Source organism: Lissotriton vulgaris, chromosome 1_1 (genome assembly GCF_964263255.1).
Source record: "Lissotriton vulgaris chromosome 1_1, aLisVul1.2, whole genome shotgun sequence".
In the NCBI taxonomy this organism is placed as follows: domain Eukaryota; kingdom Metazoa; phylum Chordata; class Amphibia; order Caudata; family Salamandridae; genus Lissotriton; species Lissotriton vulgaris.
Window position 1 is genome coordinate 2,042,685,018 of NC_141685.1, and position 18,702 is coordinate 2,042,703,719.

The 18,702-nt window shown below is 42.7% G+C and overlaps 1 protein-coding gene across 6 annotated transcripts in view; it reads left to right on the forward strand.

Annotated features, from left to right (window-relative positions):
- C2CD5 (C2 calcium dependent domain containing 5) overlaps positions 1 to 18,702 on the forward strand; it is a 915,439-nt gene that overhangs the window by 90,797 nt on the left and 805,940 nt on the right. For all 6 annotated transcript variants that reach the window (XM_086920391.1, XM_086920370.1, XM_086920386.1 and 3 more), the window contains exons 5-6: positions 7,541 to 7,636; positions 10,490 to 10,645. In XM_086920391.1, coding sequence (XP_086776517.1) covers positions 7,541 to 7,636; positions 10,490 to 10,645 — 252 coding nt within the window. The remainder of the gene's footprint in view (positions 1 to 7,540; positions 7,637 to 10,489; positions 10,646 to 18,702) is intronic.

An 18,702-nucleotide genomic window follows, 5' to 3' on the forward strand; every position in this document is an offset into this window, starting at 1 on the left:
ACACTCTAGCCATAAATAGAATTCAGAATTATTATATCCTACAAAACATTATTCTGGAATCTTTTGATGTTAAATGGTATTCCCCCCAAATAATATCTTTTTTCTCAACTTGAACATTAAATTAATTACTAAAATAAGCATTGCATATGCTAGTGATAAACTTGAAAAGTTCAGAATTAAAAAAAGTATATCATATATCGAGACAATATGACCAATATTAAGGTGATGGTGTTGAGAGGCGTGTTGGAAAAAGCTTTTGACATGCTCATTAATGTTTGAAATTATACATATAGGAAACTGGGAGGAAGAATCTAAATCCAGCTAACATAACAAGAAGAGAATGTTGAAAGATCATGTGGAAATGTAGCGGGCGAGGGTTTAAGAAAGAATTTATGGGTGAACAGAGCTAGGATAAACAGCAAGTTTAAAATAAAATATGTAAAAGGATGACCCCGTCATCGGATTCAGAAGACTGAGCATTTGTAGAGCATATACCATTTTCATCACACATTTGTAGTAAAGTGGCCATTTTCATAGTTGCCCCCCACTCCCTTTTTTACCTAATTTTGATGCACCAGTACCCAGGGCCTATGTTCTTTCCCTACACTGTACTGTTGCATAAACCAATTGACAACTCACTGGCCACATGCAAGTCCCTTGTAAAAGGGACCATAGGTACCAAGGGCACTGTGACCAGGGAATGCCTCTAAGGGCTGCAGCACTTTTTGTGCCACCCTTAGAGGCTCAGTACCTTTACACACACAGACAGACAAGACACACAGACACACACACACACTGACACATAGAGACACATAGACACACACACAGACACACCCACACACCCATTGCAGGCTGCTTGTTTTGGAGCAGAAGAAGAAAGAGTCAACATGGCACACATCCCTTTCTGCCATGCCTATGGACCACTGCCCTGGCATAGATAAGCCACCCCTCAAGCTGGGTGCACTATACCAGTTGTGAGGGTTCAGGTGCATGAGCCCTGTACCCCATGCCTAAGTCCATTCTTGGACTTTGTAAGTGCAGTAAAGCCATAAAGAGTATATGGTCTGGGAGTTTGTCATTACAAACTCCATAGCACTGTAAAGGCATTACTGAAAACTGGAAAGTTTATTATCAAACTTCTCAGTACATCATACCCACACTGATGCCAGTGTGGAATTTAATGAAAAATGCACTCGGAGGGCATCTCAAAAATGCCCCCTGAAAAACGACCTAACTAGTGTCCTGGCTGAGTGGCTGATCGCCAACTGCTACCAGAAGTCCTATTTCTGTACCCCTGGATCGAGAGCCTGCTGCTCTCGGGGCCCTGAAACAAAGCACATCCTGGGTCGAGTGCCAGGCCCCCTCCCCTAGGATGGGCAGGGCCCAGGACATTTGCTGCCCCTAGCAACTGGCCCCCACCGGTTCTGACCCCCACTTTGGGCTGGAGAATCGGCAGTTAAACCAAATTAGGAAGATGGTGTGCCCACCTTTGCCAACCTCACTCCTCAGGTGGGGGAGGTGAGGTGAAGCACAACTCTCATCCCCGCCAACTTGATGGGAGACCCTGCCAACCAGATGAATGCTTATTCCCTCCTTCCACTGGAGGGTGACATAATAGGGGGTGTACCCACCCCAAGGAAGAACTCATTGGTCCTGATCTGTACCCACCTGTAACACACCTAAATTTAGTACTTAGGGGCAACCCTAAACCTTGCCTCCTCAGACAAGAAAATAGAAGAAGAAGGACTGAAGAAGCTGTACTAAAAGAAGAGGAGGTTGACACTAACTTTGGCCCCAACCCTACCAGTCTGTCCCAATCTCAACCTTCTCCAGTGAAATGCCGGTGTGTCCTGCAGCCAGTAGCTCCCCAGAACCCAGAGGACCTGCCCATTACCCAAACCAGACCTTGTCTCCCGTGAGCATCGGATTTGCTCACCAATAGAGACTGGCTCCAGCCAAATCCGCGTGTCTGCATCCGACACCCACGGCCCGAGTTCGAGTGGCCCAAAACCACAAGGAGGTCTCACAGGCAATCCTGATCTGGGACCTGGTGATCCCTGACATACCTCAAGTCTTCAGCTGAGGTCTGCAGCCCCTTTCTGGAAGATCCCCCCGACCACGTCCTGAGCCGGTAAGAAGAATCCGACCCCAAAAGACACCTCTGCACCAGACGCCTTATGACCTAGGGTGGCCCAACCAACGGTGTCTCGGCATCCCACGACATCCCAAATTACCTCTCCAAAAGGTGGTTGCCTCCATAAGATCTTTGTCCCAGAGCCTGCAGTTTGTTCAACCGAAGAATCCCTATTGAAAACAGGGCACCTGATGCCAAAACAGCACCCTGCACCCGTCCGCCCCTGTGCCGCTAAATCGGATCCCCCTTTGCCCTGAGCTTAAGTCCAGGAGCTTTTCTCCCACAACCTTGTGGCCTGCTCGTAAGCTGCCACCAACCGAAGGCCCCCTGTCCCCTATTGGATAAAAATGGTCCTCAGCACTCTGCACCTGGCTGCCCTAGTGCTGCTGAGGGTGTTTTGAGAGTGCATCCTGGACTCTGGGAGAACCCTTGGTCTAACTTCAAAAACCAAACTCCCTGAACAAAGTAATTACCTAGAAACCAATAACTTCATTTCTTCCCATAGGACTGCATTGCCTGCTTTTCTGTAGAAAGTTTTGTGTGGAGTTGTGAGCTCTATGAAAAAGCATACGTGTGTTGTGATAGCAAATTGTATTACTTACCTTTATACAGGAAATGTCCCAGTTTGGTGTCTAGGTATACCACATTGAGTAAGAAAAGTAACTAAAACAGTAATCTCAATAGTAACTGTAAAGCAATTACAATAGTAACTGAAAAGTAATTTTTACTGTTGACTTACCTGTAAACAAACCGATCGCATTGTACTGCATTTCATCTGTATTCAACTGCATTATTCTTGAAAAGTATTTTTTTACTTACCTGCACCAATCCTGGCTTGGCTCTAAAAATAAAATACAACTACATAATATTTTTGTACAAAAAAATTGGTCTGAGTTCAGTCTTTGAGTGTGTGACATAATGTCTTGCCTGTGTGTGTACATTAATTGCATAACACAACCCTCTGAAAAGGCCTTACTGCTCGCCCACACTACCACAAATAGTAAGGTATTATCTACTTTAGCCTCTGCCTACCTTTAAGGATCCACTGGACTCTGTGCACACGATACCTTACTTTGGTATAATATATACTGAGCCAGCTTCCTACAATATTCAAATTTAAAGATTGTGAGAGAAGGCCAGAGATTATTGTCGGAAATGAAGTTAGATTACAGTTAGTGGAATTCAAACTGCCTGGGGCTAGATGGCAAAGTGTTGGAGGAGTGGAGAACAGAATGATAGCATGTCTAAAAAGAAGCTCCATATTACAGGGAGAGGTAGTTGGTGAGACTCTTCCAAGGAAAACAGCAGCAGAAAGGAGAGAAAGAGAAGAGTGGTGAGTGGCATGTGATGACGGAACCTAAATCTGCATTCACCTTCCTCCACAACTCGTTGCACCTAGTCGAACAGACCATGTTTCAGGAATTTCATACTGCTTGGTACGCACCACAGAGTTGAATTTACCATTGGGGACACAAGGCTAGCAAGACACTATACTGGCTTAGTTCCACTCACACAGAGAGAGACCCCTTTCTTACATGATCGATGGCAGAGACAGTGAGGTCAGTGGAGATCTCCATATTGACCGTGGCTTTGAGGCCTATTAGACCAAACTATAAGCTTGTTCTGAGGTTCTGGCGCTAGGTGACTTGCACTCTTTTATGGCTGATCTCCCAACTCATACACTGTCCAGTGAAGAGAGTGTAGTCCCTTGAGTGTAGAACCACGCTGGAAGAAAAGGAGGAGACAATGGCTCAGCGGCAGTCTGTCAAAACCACTGGACTGAATGGATTTCCGGCAGTTCTTCAAGGCTGAGTGGTTGCACCAGTGGCCGCATTTGCAGGCCATTTACTGCAGTCGGGAGGCCCTGGAAACTGCTGCTCCCGGCGGACATGCAGTCTGCCGATATAGTTGTTATTCCAAAACCTTATCAACCCCCCTACATATGTGAGTCCAACTGCCCTATCTCACTTCTCAACTTAGAAGTTAAAATATGGGCTAACATTATGCCGAAAGGGCGCTAAAAGTTAAGGGCTCTTTGATCTGCTCCACCTAGTCGGGCTTTATGCCGCAACGGGCAACTAGACACAACATCCATCGTGTTCCCAACACTCAGTCCTTAGCGAGTAGGCTTCTCGAAGACCACACACTAATCCTCCTAAACTTCTGCAAAGCTTTAGACTCAGTGGGGTGGGACTACCTCTTCTCCGTGATAGCCAAAATTCACCTAGGACCCTGATACGTTGCTTGTGTCCGATTGTTATTGACAGCACTACCTGCAAGGGTACAGGAGAGCGCCGTCTGAGCCTTTGACGATCCAAATGGGTCAGAGACTGGGTTGCCCACTGCTGCCCCTGCTCTTTGCTCAGGCCACTGAACCTTTGGTGGAGTAGTTGCGGATTGATGCCCAAATGAAAGGGTTTGAGTGGGCGCCCGGGGGTTTAAAAATAGAGTTGCAATATGCGCAGTCCATGTCCTTCTCTTTTCAGAAGACCCTATTGAATCTGAAATGTGAGTAGTGCAAATCTTGAAATTGCTCCCCAAATCGTCACTATACCCAATCGGTGGCAGTCCCCCCTCTAATATCTAACAAAGGAGGGAGGGAGAGGAAAAGTGGATTCGGTCTCCCCTGACAATTTACATAAACAGAATGGAATCCACTCAGGTAGTGGTAGTGATCCCTACAATGGTGGGGAGCACACAGTGTTGTTTTGAATACCCCTCACACACCAACAGGCCCCTTGGTGTCATGCTTCATCATTGGGGTCTTCTCACCCCTCTACGTGATGCGGCGTGCTACGACTCACGACTACGTAGGAGCACTTAAAGTGTACTATATGTTGGTGTGTGTAGGGAAAATAGGTGTGAGTTGTGAGGTGGTGAAACGTGATAGTTAAAAGATACCTGGCTTGTAGGGTGAAAAATAAAATGTATTAGGCCCTCGGCTGGTATCGTTAAAAGGGGTGCAGAGTTAGGTTGTTACTGTGTATTAAGGTACATCAACCTCAGAAAGTGTGTCGACATGTTTCGGAGTGTAAAAACTCCTTCTTCAGGACGAGGATATGCACAACTCTCCTCACCTTACTCACATGTGGTGTAGATGTAAAAGTGAATTCTACAAAAATTTATTCTACAAAAATTAGGTGTAATGTTCCTAATAGTGTTACAATATATTAGTCTGATGCGCCCAATTGGCGTTCATAGAACAAGACCTGAAAAGAGACAAAGCAAGATAAATCATACCAGCACAATAGGACGTCGTTTTTTTGATCAGGGAAAAATAACCTGTTCAAGACAAAGGGTAGTATAGGACCAGATGAGGTCTAGAACCCTGAAAATAAAATAAAAAGGACAAGGACACACACGAAGACAAGGACACAAACATTTAAATGAATAAGTCATATTCTTCTCCTTACTGGTTGGATTTCAGGAGGAAGATTGGTTTTATCAATGCTTACTTATACACACTAAGGCTGGATGGCCTCATGAGCCCTGCGTGGTATTGGGGGTTGTCTTCCTGCTCAATGCGGCAACCTAAAGAATACCAGAAAGCTCAATTCAGGTTTTTGTTGGTATTACTCACGAGTAATGTATACTTAGTTCCATTGTTCCTCAAGCACCAAACTCACGGTTTCAGCAAGACCCGGTAGGCTGCCTTCCCCTCAACGCAGCTCCGACTTAATGCAGTGTGTTGGAGACTAGCCCCCTAATATACTACAAATTGCGAGTTCAATTACTACTTAATTGAAAACGGATCATGCCCAAAGAAGGAATGTATCCCTAGATTGTGTTGCCGGTTCTGCGCTGATGTCTTGGGCGTTCGCACTCGCCAATGTACCTCGCATCAACAAGACCACCATGGGAGGCAGATCCTTTTCATACCTGGCTGCTAAAACATGGAACTCCCTCCCCGCTTACCTTCGCCTTACCCAGAACCACCTAGCATTCAGAAAGCAACTTAAAACGTGGATATTTGACAAGTAATTCTCCTCCCCTTCCTAAGCGCCTTGAAACCCTCCGGGTATGTAGTGCGCTATATAAATCCTCTGACTTGACTTGACTTGACTTGTGTGCGGGATTAGCGGAAATCCCATGAACACTGTGATCAATATGCTGCGCATGCGTGATATCGCACGATGTCCCCCCTCTAATGCCTTGAGCTGCAGACATGAGAGTCGTCTCTGAGGGGTTCATCTGCTTGGAGGTATATATAATCGAGGACCATCAGTGAGCTTGGAACTCAAACCTTCAGCTTGACAGACTCATGAAAGATTTCCGTTTTTGGGCTGATCATCTTCTCTCCTTTCTGGGCTGATAGACTATCTTCAAGATGGTAACGCCCCTACGTTTACTATACCAACTCCCAAACCACCTATACCCTATCACAAGAAGCTTTTTCCTGGCTTTAACTCATTATTAAGGCGTATTCTCTGGACCCAACAGCCCACCCCCCTTTCCGGCATTGCGTTGACCAAATGTTTTAAATCTACATATGATGGAGGCATGACAACTCTGGACATCCAGCCCAATTACAGAGCAGCCCAGTTGGTCATCCAAAATGAAAGGTGGTTCGTTCAGTTTCAGGATCCAACCAATGTTTCCAAAGGTTCAGCAATGCACGACACCCCACTTTTACACTTCTTATACGGGGAACCGATTTTAGCAGACCTGCCTCTCCCAACTCAGGTAGTGCTGTGGGCATGGAGAGACCTTTAGGGGCCTTCAGCTGTACCTGACGATTGACAGGGGAAACCCCGCCCCTGGAGGATATTTAAACAATGCTGGAAGTGGGTGGGTCGGTTGGATGGGTCACACCATTAATGGGAATAATGTTTGCCAGTGTATGCTTGCTTACTTATTGACTCATGTGACTCAGATGATTGAACAGACTGTACCAAATAATTGTATGATGTAAAAGTGTATTTTTCCTAAACTATCTGCAGTAAAGCAAGTATGGATTACATAAACATGGAGGTACTATGCAATTACAATTTTTTTTTCATGTCTCATGATGTCCTTCTCTGTTATCTTACTCAATCCCTCACTGTCAGTTTTGATGTCTTATTTTTGTGAAGAGTACTCTTTCAACCGGGACATATACTATAGGTAATGCATAGTAATGTATTAAGTGATAAAATGTTCTCTGGTTGTGTGCAGGGCGGATCTCTAAGTTCTGGATTAATTTAACATGTGCACTACTTGGAGTAAAAATGCTTGCATTGCTTTGTACTTAGCATCATAATTTATGTTTTAAATTCAGAGTTCATTATCAGTTTTACGTACAATAAAAGTGCTATTAAAATTAAATGCCACTGTTTTGTGAGATTGTGTACAAAGTAATTTGTATTTAGTTTCCTGGCAATTTAGTTGTGGTAAACCTTCTCCTCTGATTGTCCTTTATTAACACAGGCATTCGCGGAGAGATCAGCGTTGTGGTTAAAGTTGACCTGTTCAATGACTTAAATCGCTTCAGGCAGTCATCCTGCGGGGTCAAGTTTTTCTGCAGTAAGTGATTAGGAAATTGCATTCTTTAGGCAAACTGAATTAAATTACTAACTGGTTTTGAAAATAACAGTTAATAAAATTGCAGTTTTCTGTTTTTAACACGTTTTAGAAATGTTTATTATCTAATTTGCACAAGGGACCAGTAAATGCGTCGCCAACATTGCAGCTGTAAACACAAAGCTAGGACTCCTGGGATGACCTTTCGTTTGCTACTCGGATAGACTGAGTAGTTATTTGCCTATTCTGTGATGAAAGCATTGTACTATTAAAATGATGTACCAAAAATAGAATAAATTACCTAAAAACACACTTGAGGTATAAGTATTATGTATAAAATATCACTTTGGAAAACTTGATACCATGCCCAAACGCACATTCATCAAATTAATTATACAAAGTGAAATGCAAAAACTCATGATAAACACAGACATCAACACGTACTAAAGGCAACGAAAATACAGAGTAATGTTTAATTAGTGTACAGATTTAAATTATTCTAAATGCAGATAGACCAGACTCCACGTAGAACGCAATATATACTACATTAATTTCCTAATACATCTAAAAATATAAGAAAATATATCCACTTTAGGCCACTTAATGGGGTGCTGTTGAGTAGATCAGGAATCTTCAGAGGCTAGACATGTTTCCTAGGAACAGGATGGAAAGTTGATGCCACCCGACGAGTCTCCACAAACATTAGGATCTCCCTTTTTGTTTTTTCATTGGAGAATCCACTAGAAGTGCCTTTGCAGGCGCTTAAAGTGAATGGAAGGATATCAACTGACTTTTATTCATACTTTAATTATTAAGATCTTCATTGAAGTAAAAAACTACCCTCCTCCTCCCTGGCTTGCTCTCTCTGCCTACAGGATCAAAATGAAAAGGTTATTCTATATTCAACTTAAATTAGCCTAAAAAAAGAACTGACTTTGTGAGATATCTTGAGATTCTAACTAATGGTTTGGGTAGCTACGCGCTTTACAGAAACTATGGAACAGAATTTGGAATCCCATGGAGAGGGTACTTTCAACTTTCCTAATTTTCAATCTTATCAGGTTCTTTATAATTTCGAAATGATAGGCAGAAGTTTGTATGACTTATGCTGCAAGTTTTTGGAAAAGAGTTTTAACAGTCTGAAAATTCAGACAGGCTTCCATTTGATAGACTTATGATGGTGCTTTTCTCTGTTTGAAGACGATGTGTTCTTCACCCTCGTTGATATACATAAATTGTTCGTGGCTAACCCGTACTCTAATATTATGACTTCATTGAAGAGCCTTACGATGCAGAACGAAGACTACTACTAATTAACCACTGCTTTCTACTCTTTGTTCTGATAATAAAGGTAAGGTTATGTTTACCCTAAATAAAGTAAAAATATAAAATCATTTGGTGGTTGTTAGTGATAATACAAATAAGCAGTTCTTTAAGCTTGTAGTAGCCAGACACCGGCTACAAAGAACGACCCTTTTTGTAGATACAAATGGGGAGACAGCACATACTTCATGTCTGGTGGGTTCTGTTGTAAAGAATCACTCATTTGGTAGTCTAGATTGTCTCAAATTTGACTGCGTCAAGTGTGTTATAGTAATGTACTCCAGTATCACCGACAGTCTTATTGTGCGAATATTCTTCTGTCAAATATCGTGGCAGGATGACTTTTTAAAATGAAAAGTCTTTGTTTTTGTTCTTCGTTTTCATAAGTCTTCTACATATTTTCCTTACATTTCTATGATTAACTCATTCTTGGCCACATTAGCAACTAAAAATTACCTGATGTTTTCAGACCTGGGATTACCAGCTTTGCAAATATTGAACATATAAACTCCTGGTCAGTAAATTCCAGACCCAGTTGCAGCTGGCATGTATCTATGTCCATGTATGTAGCAATCATCATGGCCAGCTGTTGTTGTGACCTCTAATAAAATTGATGGCTATAGGCTATGCTGCTATGTTTTGCATGCTCTCCATGGGCAAGGAAGCTGAAGAGCAGACACCGCAGCTGTTCATGGACATTGATTCAGCTGGTAGAACCATGAACAATGATCTGGCCATGTCACTGTCTTTATGGGTCCAGGTTTTAGACTTTAAACACAAGGCTCAGGCCCAAGCCATCCCCTTAGTTTCTATGGGACGAACTTGTTGAAGACGGACACAGACTTCCAGCAGTCGAGGATGTGCCTGATCATGGTTAAATTGCTAAATCCATCAATGTGTAGACCTATAGCTTCAGTATTTATTGTGCAGTTGATGTTCACCTGTTGCTGGGGATGGTTGGTGCTCCACACCATGGGCGCATCACAATAAATCTTCTTTTTCCTCTAACGTTTGACTTCATTGTAACAGGGTGCATAAGCGTTTCTGTCCCTTTCCTTAGTTGGTTATTGGAAACAGCCTATGTTTTAAGTGATAAAGTCACAATAAAGGAAACCAGATCACTTTTTTGTGCTAGGTTTCAGTGCCATGAAACACACCTCACATTTAGAAAAAAAAATGTTGGTATTTTTAAAAGTGTTGCAAAGAGCAAGAGTTAAATTGTGTGTGCCCATAATCCTCATTCCCAGTGCTCTTCCTTGACAAACCCAGGGATCATAGAAAGTAACTCTTAAATTCATTAATTCATTACTCTGCTTCACTCCAACTCTTTTCTTCCATTACTAGGCACTCTCCTTGCTTTCCCCAGTTTTATCTCCATCCACTGCCCTCACATGGATGTTTTTTGTTTGATTTGTCCTGAATTTGTACACACAGTTTTTTGTGGGCTTCTCAGTATTGGAGAATGGCTAAATTTCTCCTTTTGTGGTACTGTAACTGTAGTATTCAAATGTGCACCATTTATTTCATTAACAGCAACATCGATTCCTAAGTGCTACAGAGCTGTAACAATTCATGGATTTGTTGAAGAATTGGTGGTCAACGAGGATCCTGAATACCAGTGGATTGATCGAATCCGCACTCCTAGAGCTTCCAATGAGGCCAGACAGCGGCTTATTTCATTAATGTCAGGTATTGCTGTCTAATACATGAATTATCTCAGTAGTATTTGTTTTTCTGTAAATGTATTCTGACAAAGCGTGGTGGAGCAACCCGATTATTACATGCAGCTTTTCAAGTTATATCACAATGTATCATTCTCAGGATATCCATGCTGTGAAGCTCTGGAATGGTCTGCTAACTGTTTTCCATTTCTTTAAAGCTAAATATGTAACGGTAAGGGTGACCTGACAAGCACAGGGAGAAAATCAACAAATTAGTAACAATAAACTGTAAGCAGTCTGTGCGCTCTTCTTCCTGGGGTTTACCGTTAAGGCCCCAAATTATCCAAAAATGTAAAGATTGATGGAAGGAGCATCGTGTTCATCAAAAAGTCTTCAGTTCAATCCTGTATTCCCAAATTATTATTATTGCAAATTCGTCCGATATCAGCAGCAAAAGATTTATTCCAACAGCACAAGTGTCCAGTTAAATATGGAAGTAACTTGTGTAATTTTCAAAATGTAATCTCCCAAGTAAATCATCTAGGCCGGCGACACTGGGTACGTATACATCCACAGTGGATGTATACATACCCAGTGTCGCCGGCCTGGATTTCGTTGGATAAAAAACTTTTTATTCCCCCAGATGGTGGCAAATGATCGAACTTAACTTTGCCAGAATTACATTGAATGTTTTACTTGGGATTACATTATGAAAATTACACAAGTTACTTCGTCCAGGCCTCAATTGAATAAGAAGTTGTTTTTGTGAGAATAAAATTGCCAGAGGACTTATCATTTGAATTTTGCTGGGGATCGCGGTGAGGATCTGATGTGCTGAATCTAGGGACTTAGTAGAGACCCCTGCATCACTGATTGATTTCTGTTTTCTTGAGCCCTGATTTTTTTTTTTGTAAAACCGTTTTTATTGCAGAACCAAAGCATATATACATTATACACTTATGAGCGCCTTGCATGCTCATTATCAATCCTTATTTCTTGTTTGGGTAATTCGTATACACGGCCTATAAGCCCACAACCAGGGGGTCGGGCGGCGTCAAACAGTGAATCACCCCTCGCAGCAATTCTTGAGTGCTTTCAATTCCCCATGCAAGGCTTTCTTCAGTCTGCTTTTACATTTTTCACCCCTCCACCCCCCCCCAAACTCCTCCTCCCTCCCAACTTCTAAACACCCCAAACTCTCCACCCCCCTGCCCCCCCACTCATCCCCAATGCCTGCACCTACGCCTGGTCTCGATGTTAGTGTGTGTGTATGAACTCTGTCAAGAGCGATCCGGGATGCTCAAAGAAAGTGCTTCTGGTGCGTCAGTGGGATCCTCAGTTCCTGAGTTGGAATGCCCTTCCTCCTCCTCCAGCGTACTATCTCGCAGTGCCTGTACTAGCGCCTCCCATGCTGCTGCCGCTTCCAGTGCCCTATCATCAGATTTGCGGCGAGCTAATTGGTATCTGAGAGTACTTTCGCTCGTCGCCCATTTGAGACATTCACTGAGCCATCTTTTGTGTATGGGCCCCTTTTTTGATTTCCATTTCGAGTTATTTCCCTCTTAGCCAGTATCAGTCCCATATCTATAAACTTGCTCGTGATCCTATTCTTGGGTGTGTGCGGAAACCAATGCAGCACTCCTACCGCCTTAGTGTATTGTAGTTCTCTGTCCGTTGCGTTGTTCAACGTCTCTCCAATTCTTGAGCCCTGATGATGTCCATACTGGACAAAACGCGTTGGCTGTTTCAAGTTATCTACAAAACATTGATTTGGATGAAATTGGGTTAATGAATCCATATTTAACTGGACACTTGTGCTGTTGGAATAAATCTTTTGCTGCTGATATCGGATGAATTTTACAATAATATCAATTTTGGAATACACGTTGAACTGAAGACTTTTTTTGTGAACACGATGCTCCTTCCATCAATCTTTGTTTTCCATTTCTTGGTTCTATTTTTTGCTAGACCTTTTTTCTAAACGTGTGTTCAAGAAATTAATTTAATGTATATTCTGTGTTGTTTAAGAAATTATTATTTTTCACATCATCTTGGTAATTTGACTACTGTTCACATTATTCTTCATGGCTCAGCTGCAAGATTCTTAAAGGTTGCAAGCCACTTTAAATTAACCTTAAAGGGTTCCTGTGGCTGATTTTCTACCATTTAACAACCTGAAACGGATGATGGACCGTCAAAGTGGGTCCTTGTGGTAGTTCAGTCAGTGAGCTAATGTAATGTGGAGGTACAGTGTGTAGCAGAATCCCTTTAATTCAAGGGTGAATCAGGTTGTTCCAGTCAACATTGTTTTTTAAATCTGACAGTCTGTCTGGTAAAATCAGAAAATTATGTGACCATACAATGTTTTTATGAGATTCTTTGGTTATGATTAGATAGCAGAATATGGCAGTTATTTTGATTTAGATTATGTTTCCTTCCAGGACAAGTTAAAGATTCCCTAATGAAAGCAAAGAGCACCTGATACCATAACAACCTTAAAAGTAAGGGGAAATGCACTTTTATCACCTCAGTGGAAATGTAATAATATGAAGTCGTCATTGTCCTTGATCTCCAATATCCGGTCTATAGCAAATTACAGAAACAGTTAGTGATTTCATATGAACAAGTACTTGAGTGTTCTATGTCTTTTTTGGAGAGGAGGAGGAGGAGGATAGGGTATTTCTTCTGCTCGGGACAAAGGCTTTTCCATAGCTAGTTATGTCGACTAGTAATTTAGAAGTGAGGAATTGGTGAATATAACTATGGGCTGAAAATTTCATTTTAAATGTTTTGTAAGCCACTCAGTTAAATAATATTCCAAACCCCGTTGCTTGCCACCAATTTACTAATTATTTATTTAAGGTACTATTATAGTGTTCGCCCAAGTGCTTCTCTTGAAAAAATAAATGCAACACTAAGTACACGCCAGCTTGTAACAATCAAAGGTGAAAGTACTCTTTAATTATACTCTGAATAGATTGGAGTTCAATTTTTTTTCTTGATAGAAAGCAGGCTTAAACTACAGTCTGACATCCTCAGATGTTTTACAAATTTGGTGTGTGACAGTAGAAGGCTTAAGTAATTGTTCCTGGCCTTCTCGTTTTTTTGTGATTTCTAGTAGTGGTTATAATGTACTTGATGAGTCTAATTTCCTTATGATGTCGCCTTTGTGTTTCAAAAACAAATGCATCAATTACAGTGACGTAAAATTGTTTTAAGGAAAGTCGGCAATTCACAATTACTTAGACCACTGGCTGAACTGAACCAAAACCAAAATTGAAGCATATTATAAGAAAGAGCCATGGGATTACAGCAAGATCTGACATTAATTGGTGGATAAGAAAAATGTGAGATGACTGAGTATAGTGTGCCATAACAGAAAGCACTGGAACCAAAGTGCAGTTCCGGACCATAATGGTCTATTTTGAAGAAGTGCAAAGCTTGCCTTCGAAATATAAGAATTTAATAAACATATGTATATGGGAATATGCGTATTCGAGAATTGGAGTTCTGTGCTAAAGGGAAAGGCTTGTTCTACAGTGGTCTGTTCCAACCTCAGTAAGCCATGTTTGATGATTATTGAGCTTGACTGCAAAGATGTGAAAAAGACACAAGCAAACGTTTTAGTAAAAATTCACAATTACTGGAGTATGCAAAGTGTAGGCTGTTACCTTCCGCATTTATCTCTGCATGCTAATGTATCATATAGTTTTTAGTATTTGACTTGAAGAAAAACATTTTTTTACACCAGAATAACCATCAAAGACTGTGATACTGTTTCTGCTTAGTGATGCTATAGATCAGTGCCCTTTTCCAGGAAAGACAGCTAATGGCCTTTGAGTACATAGCAAGAACTTACAACAATAAGGTGTGAAATGCTATGGAATGATTACACAGCAAGCACCTTAGCACATGTCATAGGCGTGGATTGCCTAACAGTATGCTTTAAGTGCAGAGGCTTTGCCAAACTGTAGTGAATCTAGTAAAACACTTTGTATGTGTTTAGTTATTTGTTGCACCTTAATGTTCTAAGCTTAGTCTGTTGTCTTATTTAGGTACTGTAATTGCGGAAATAAGGTAGCAAGCACCTACGTTTATTTTTAATTTTTTTATGGGACCAGTAGTTTGGATCAAGGTTGCAACAGAGGAAACATGTGCACAGTCACCTCAATACATTCCACCTTTTTTTTATACCAGAATAAAACTGGCACATTGTAAAAGATGGTTAGTCCGGTTTTATGGTGTCTGTTAGACCTGGCATCTTTGGCGTGGTTTTCCCCTATCTTTTTGCCTCTGCCATCTGTATTTTTGATGCTGTGCTGGATTTCGTTTTTGCTGGTTTAGATGCTTTGGACACTCTGCCACTGCTGATCAGTGCCAGAGTGTAAGTGCTCCCTATGTAAATTGCTATTCTGATTGGATATACATGTTTGGCATATTTGTATCGCCATGAAGTCCCTAGTAAAGTGCACTGGGTGTGCCAGGGCTGGTGATGACAAATGCTACTAGTGGGCCTGCAGCACTGATTGTGCCACCCACAGGAGTAGCTCTAAAATGGTGACTCAGGCCTCCACTGCAGTGCCTATGGGCAGTTTAGAAACTGCCATGTCCTCCTGGTCATTGTCCTCACTGACCAGGCCTAACCCTTCCCTTTTTGTGCACATCAGTCACCCCTATGGAAGGTCCAAGGTACCCTCCCCTGGGCAGGGTGCAGTGTATGTGAAAGGTAGAGCATGTACTGGTGCAGGTGACATGCTCTGGTAGTGAATTACAGCCATTTTCGTGTTTTATTGTAAGGCTATCTTGCTCCATAGATTAACATGGGGGATGCTGGCTACAGTGGCTTCCAGCATTTCTTCCCATAGGAACAAGATGGACATAAGTATGTAGTATCCCTGAACTCAGAATTTAATAACACATCTTTTAGGGAAGGTTGTTTTTAAATCCTGTGTTTGCGAACAGAACTTTTAGAAAGTTGCTGTTCTCTTGTCTGACCCTTCTGTGTGCCTTGGCCTGTTTGTATATTGACCGTCTGGTTTGAGAGTGACAGGGGCTGGGGATTCCCCAGGAGGCTGGCTGAGTCAGCCCTAGGCTGAATGACTGCATTTTCAACCTGAGTGGTGGGAGGAGTTAGCACCTGGGCCTGAATAGGGCTGTGCCTGCCTGCCACAATGCTGGCTCCACCTCCTGCCGGGCGGCTGACGACCCTGCCCCTCACTCTGAAAGGAAAGAAGAAGGCAGGAAAACAAAGTACTCAGGAGACAACCAGAACTGGTTCAGACCGGGCTCAGGGCCCACATGCACAAAGAGAACAAAGACTTTTAGGGGTATAAGTACAGGACCCCTGACAACAGAAAATTAGATCATCCTGGAATCAAGAAGGAACCTCTGCCAAGGAGAAAGCTGAATCTGAAGAAGGAAGACTGTCCTGCTGTTGCTCTGCTGGACTGACCTGTTGCTTTGCTGCCAAGGAGAGGGGAAGGACTTTGCTGTGTGCTGTGTCCACTGTCTTGAAGGAATCTCCAAGGGCCTGAGAAGAGCTGGCTCCCTGTTCTGAAGTCCCAGGAACAAAAGGACTTCACCTCCCCCCCAGCTTCCCTGAACTCTGCTGAGAGAGTTCGGTCCTTCCTAGAGTGCTTGATCCAGTTGTGGGGCCTCTGGAAGTTCTACCTGTGTTGGGAAGCTTGAAACTAAGCTTGAGAGACTTTTGCAATTGAAAAGTGTCGCATCGCTCGCTTGCGGAGCGCATCCCCGACAGTGCGAGAAGTTTCCCGCCGCTACGAAGGTCGAGATCGTCGCAGCGCCTGACGCCGCTGCCAGAGCCGTCGCGTCCTTCGTTTGCGGGACGCACCCGATCGTGCGGGAAGCCGAACATCGCTGCAGAGCCTGTCGTCGCTGGGTGAGATCGTCGCACCGCTTGCTTGTGGACCACATCACGTCGATGCGAGCATCGTCGCAGAACCATCGCATCGAGGAGCTGCGAGAGAGAGGATCCCCGCTGGACCGCGCATCGACCCCCTCCCCCTCCACCCCCCCCCCCCGAGGTCATCGCAGCCCCTACGAGGTCGTCGCATCGTGCCTTTGCAAGAACAAACTTCCTACGGAATCTATGCACCGGAATCCATACAAGTGGCCTTCCTCCCCATACAGACCGGATTCGCCGCAACACGCCCGCTGCTGCATCGCCTCCCCAGGGTCTCAGGAGCAACGCATCGCTTGTTTTCCACCGCACCAGATTCTGCTTTTGGAACTTTGTTGCAACTAAAAGGTACTGTTTGTAAACGTGAAAAAACTGTGAACTTTTCACGCATCTGTGGATTATTTTATCGCAACTTAGAGAACTTTGATTACAACCTTAAGAACTCTTTTAAAACCATATTCTTGAACTGTGTATGTTGGATTTTTGTCGTTTTGGTCTTGTGTAGTTTAGATTAAATACCTTTATTTTTCTAAACTGTTGTGGAATCGGTTTGTGGTGTTTTCACTGTGTTACTGTGAGTGTTGGTACAAATACTTTACATATTGCCTCTGGTTAGCCTAGACTGCTCGTGCCAAGCTACCTAGAGGGTGAGCAGGGGTTATCTCAGAGGGTTATCTCCTTGCCCTGACTAGAATCAAGGGTCCCTATTTGAACAGTGGTACCTACCTCTGCCAACTAGAGACCCCAGTTCTAACCGTGTCAAATGGGGAAAAGCTCAACTATACTAAGGGAAGCTGTTTTATGATCAAGGAAGGTGTGATATAGTTCCGGGCACTGTTTGCAGTGAACAGCGACCAATACATTGTCCTCTCCGAAGTAATCCAGCTGGTCACTGAATTTGCTGAAATTAAGCTTCTATTAGGGTAAAGTTTAATGTGTGTTAATGGATATGAGCCTGGACACAAACTTGATTCTGCATTAGTCTTTATGACGCTATGAGGTGAATGTAATGGATTGAGAATCCAGACAAGCAGTATTTTTTTCCTTTCCTTAAACTTGAATTGCATCCATACTGCCGAAGTGACTTCTAGTTTGTTGGCTCTGTAATCATTTTTTTGTATAGAATGTTCAGCTGTTTAGATTCCCATCATTTTGACCTGGTGCCTGTCACAGTGAATACCCCACTCTCTCACTCTAAAGGAATACACATCTAGACTATATAAACTGACTAGCTGTACCTTCTTGTGCATCTAGTAATTGCAGATGCTAATAAGCGCATTGAGCAATATCTTGAACTTAACATAGCAACTCTAGTTTGGACAGATCATTACCTCATTAAATTTGGAATCCAGTTGGAACAGCAGTCTGTGCCTGCTCATTTCAAGCCTTATTTTGAGCAGCGTTCATGGAAGGAATGAAGCTGCTCTCGGAGACTCACTTAGGTTCCCCATATTTGGAGACCCGGATGATATAAAGGTAATTAATTGTGGGTACTACTCCGCTTTTGTGGAAGCACTGGACTTGGATTATCCCCCTAAAAGCGGATATATCACGTGGGAAGATCCCTGAGGCCAAGTGGTATACAGCTGAAACTTAGTAAGAAAAAATAGGGCTGCAAAAGATGAGCTGGATTTGGAGAGGGTTGAAAACCTAGTTGGATAAATAAAATGTTGAACATAAAATGTTGAAGATGCACTAAGGAATACCATAGAAAGCTATGAGGTGCTAGGAGAAAGTACCTAACTGATTGCATTGACAACAGTGCCTCAACTTCCAAGGAGCTGTTTAATATATTGAGAGTTAACATTGCCAGAGCCTTGTGATACTGCTATCCCAGCCTCCAGTGAGTTATGTGAGACTCTGTCCTCTAACTTTCAGAATCGGCTCTCAACATTTATGAGAATTTTAAAATGATAGGGTAACCACAGCTTTGGATGACTGACCCAGCGCAGGCGATCCCAGGGAATGCCTGGTGCCTAAACTCTTTTATTGAGCTTAACACTGAGGATATGGTAAGAAGTATAATCCATATTCATTCATGTTCACCTGACGATTCATGCCCATTGTATTCTTATTTGGCAGGATGTTTAATCTTTAACTTCACACTTCAAGACTCCCGAAATTATGGAAACAAGCTAATATGCTTCCCATAATTGAAAAGCCTT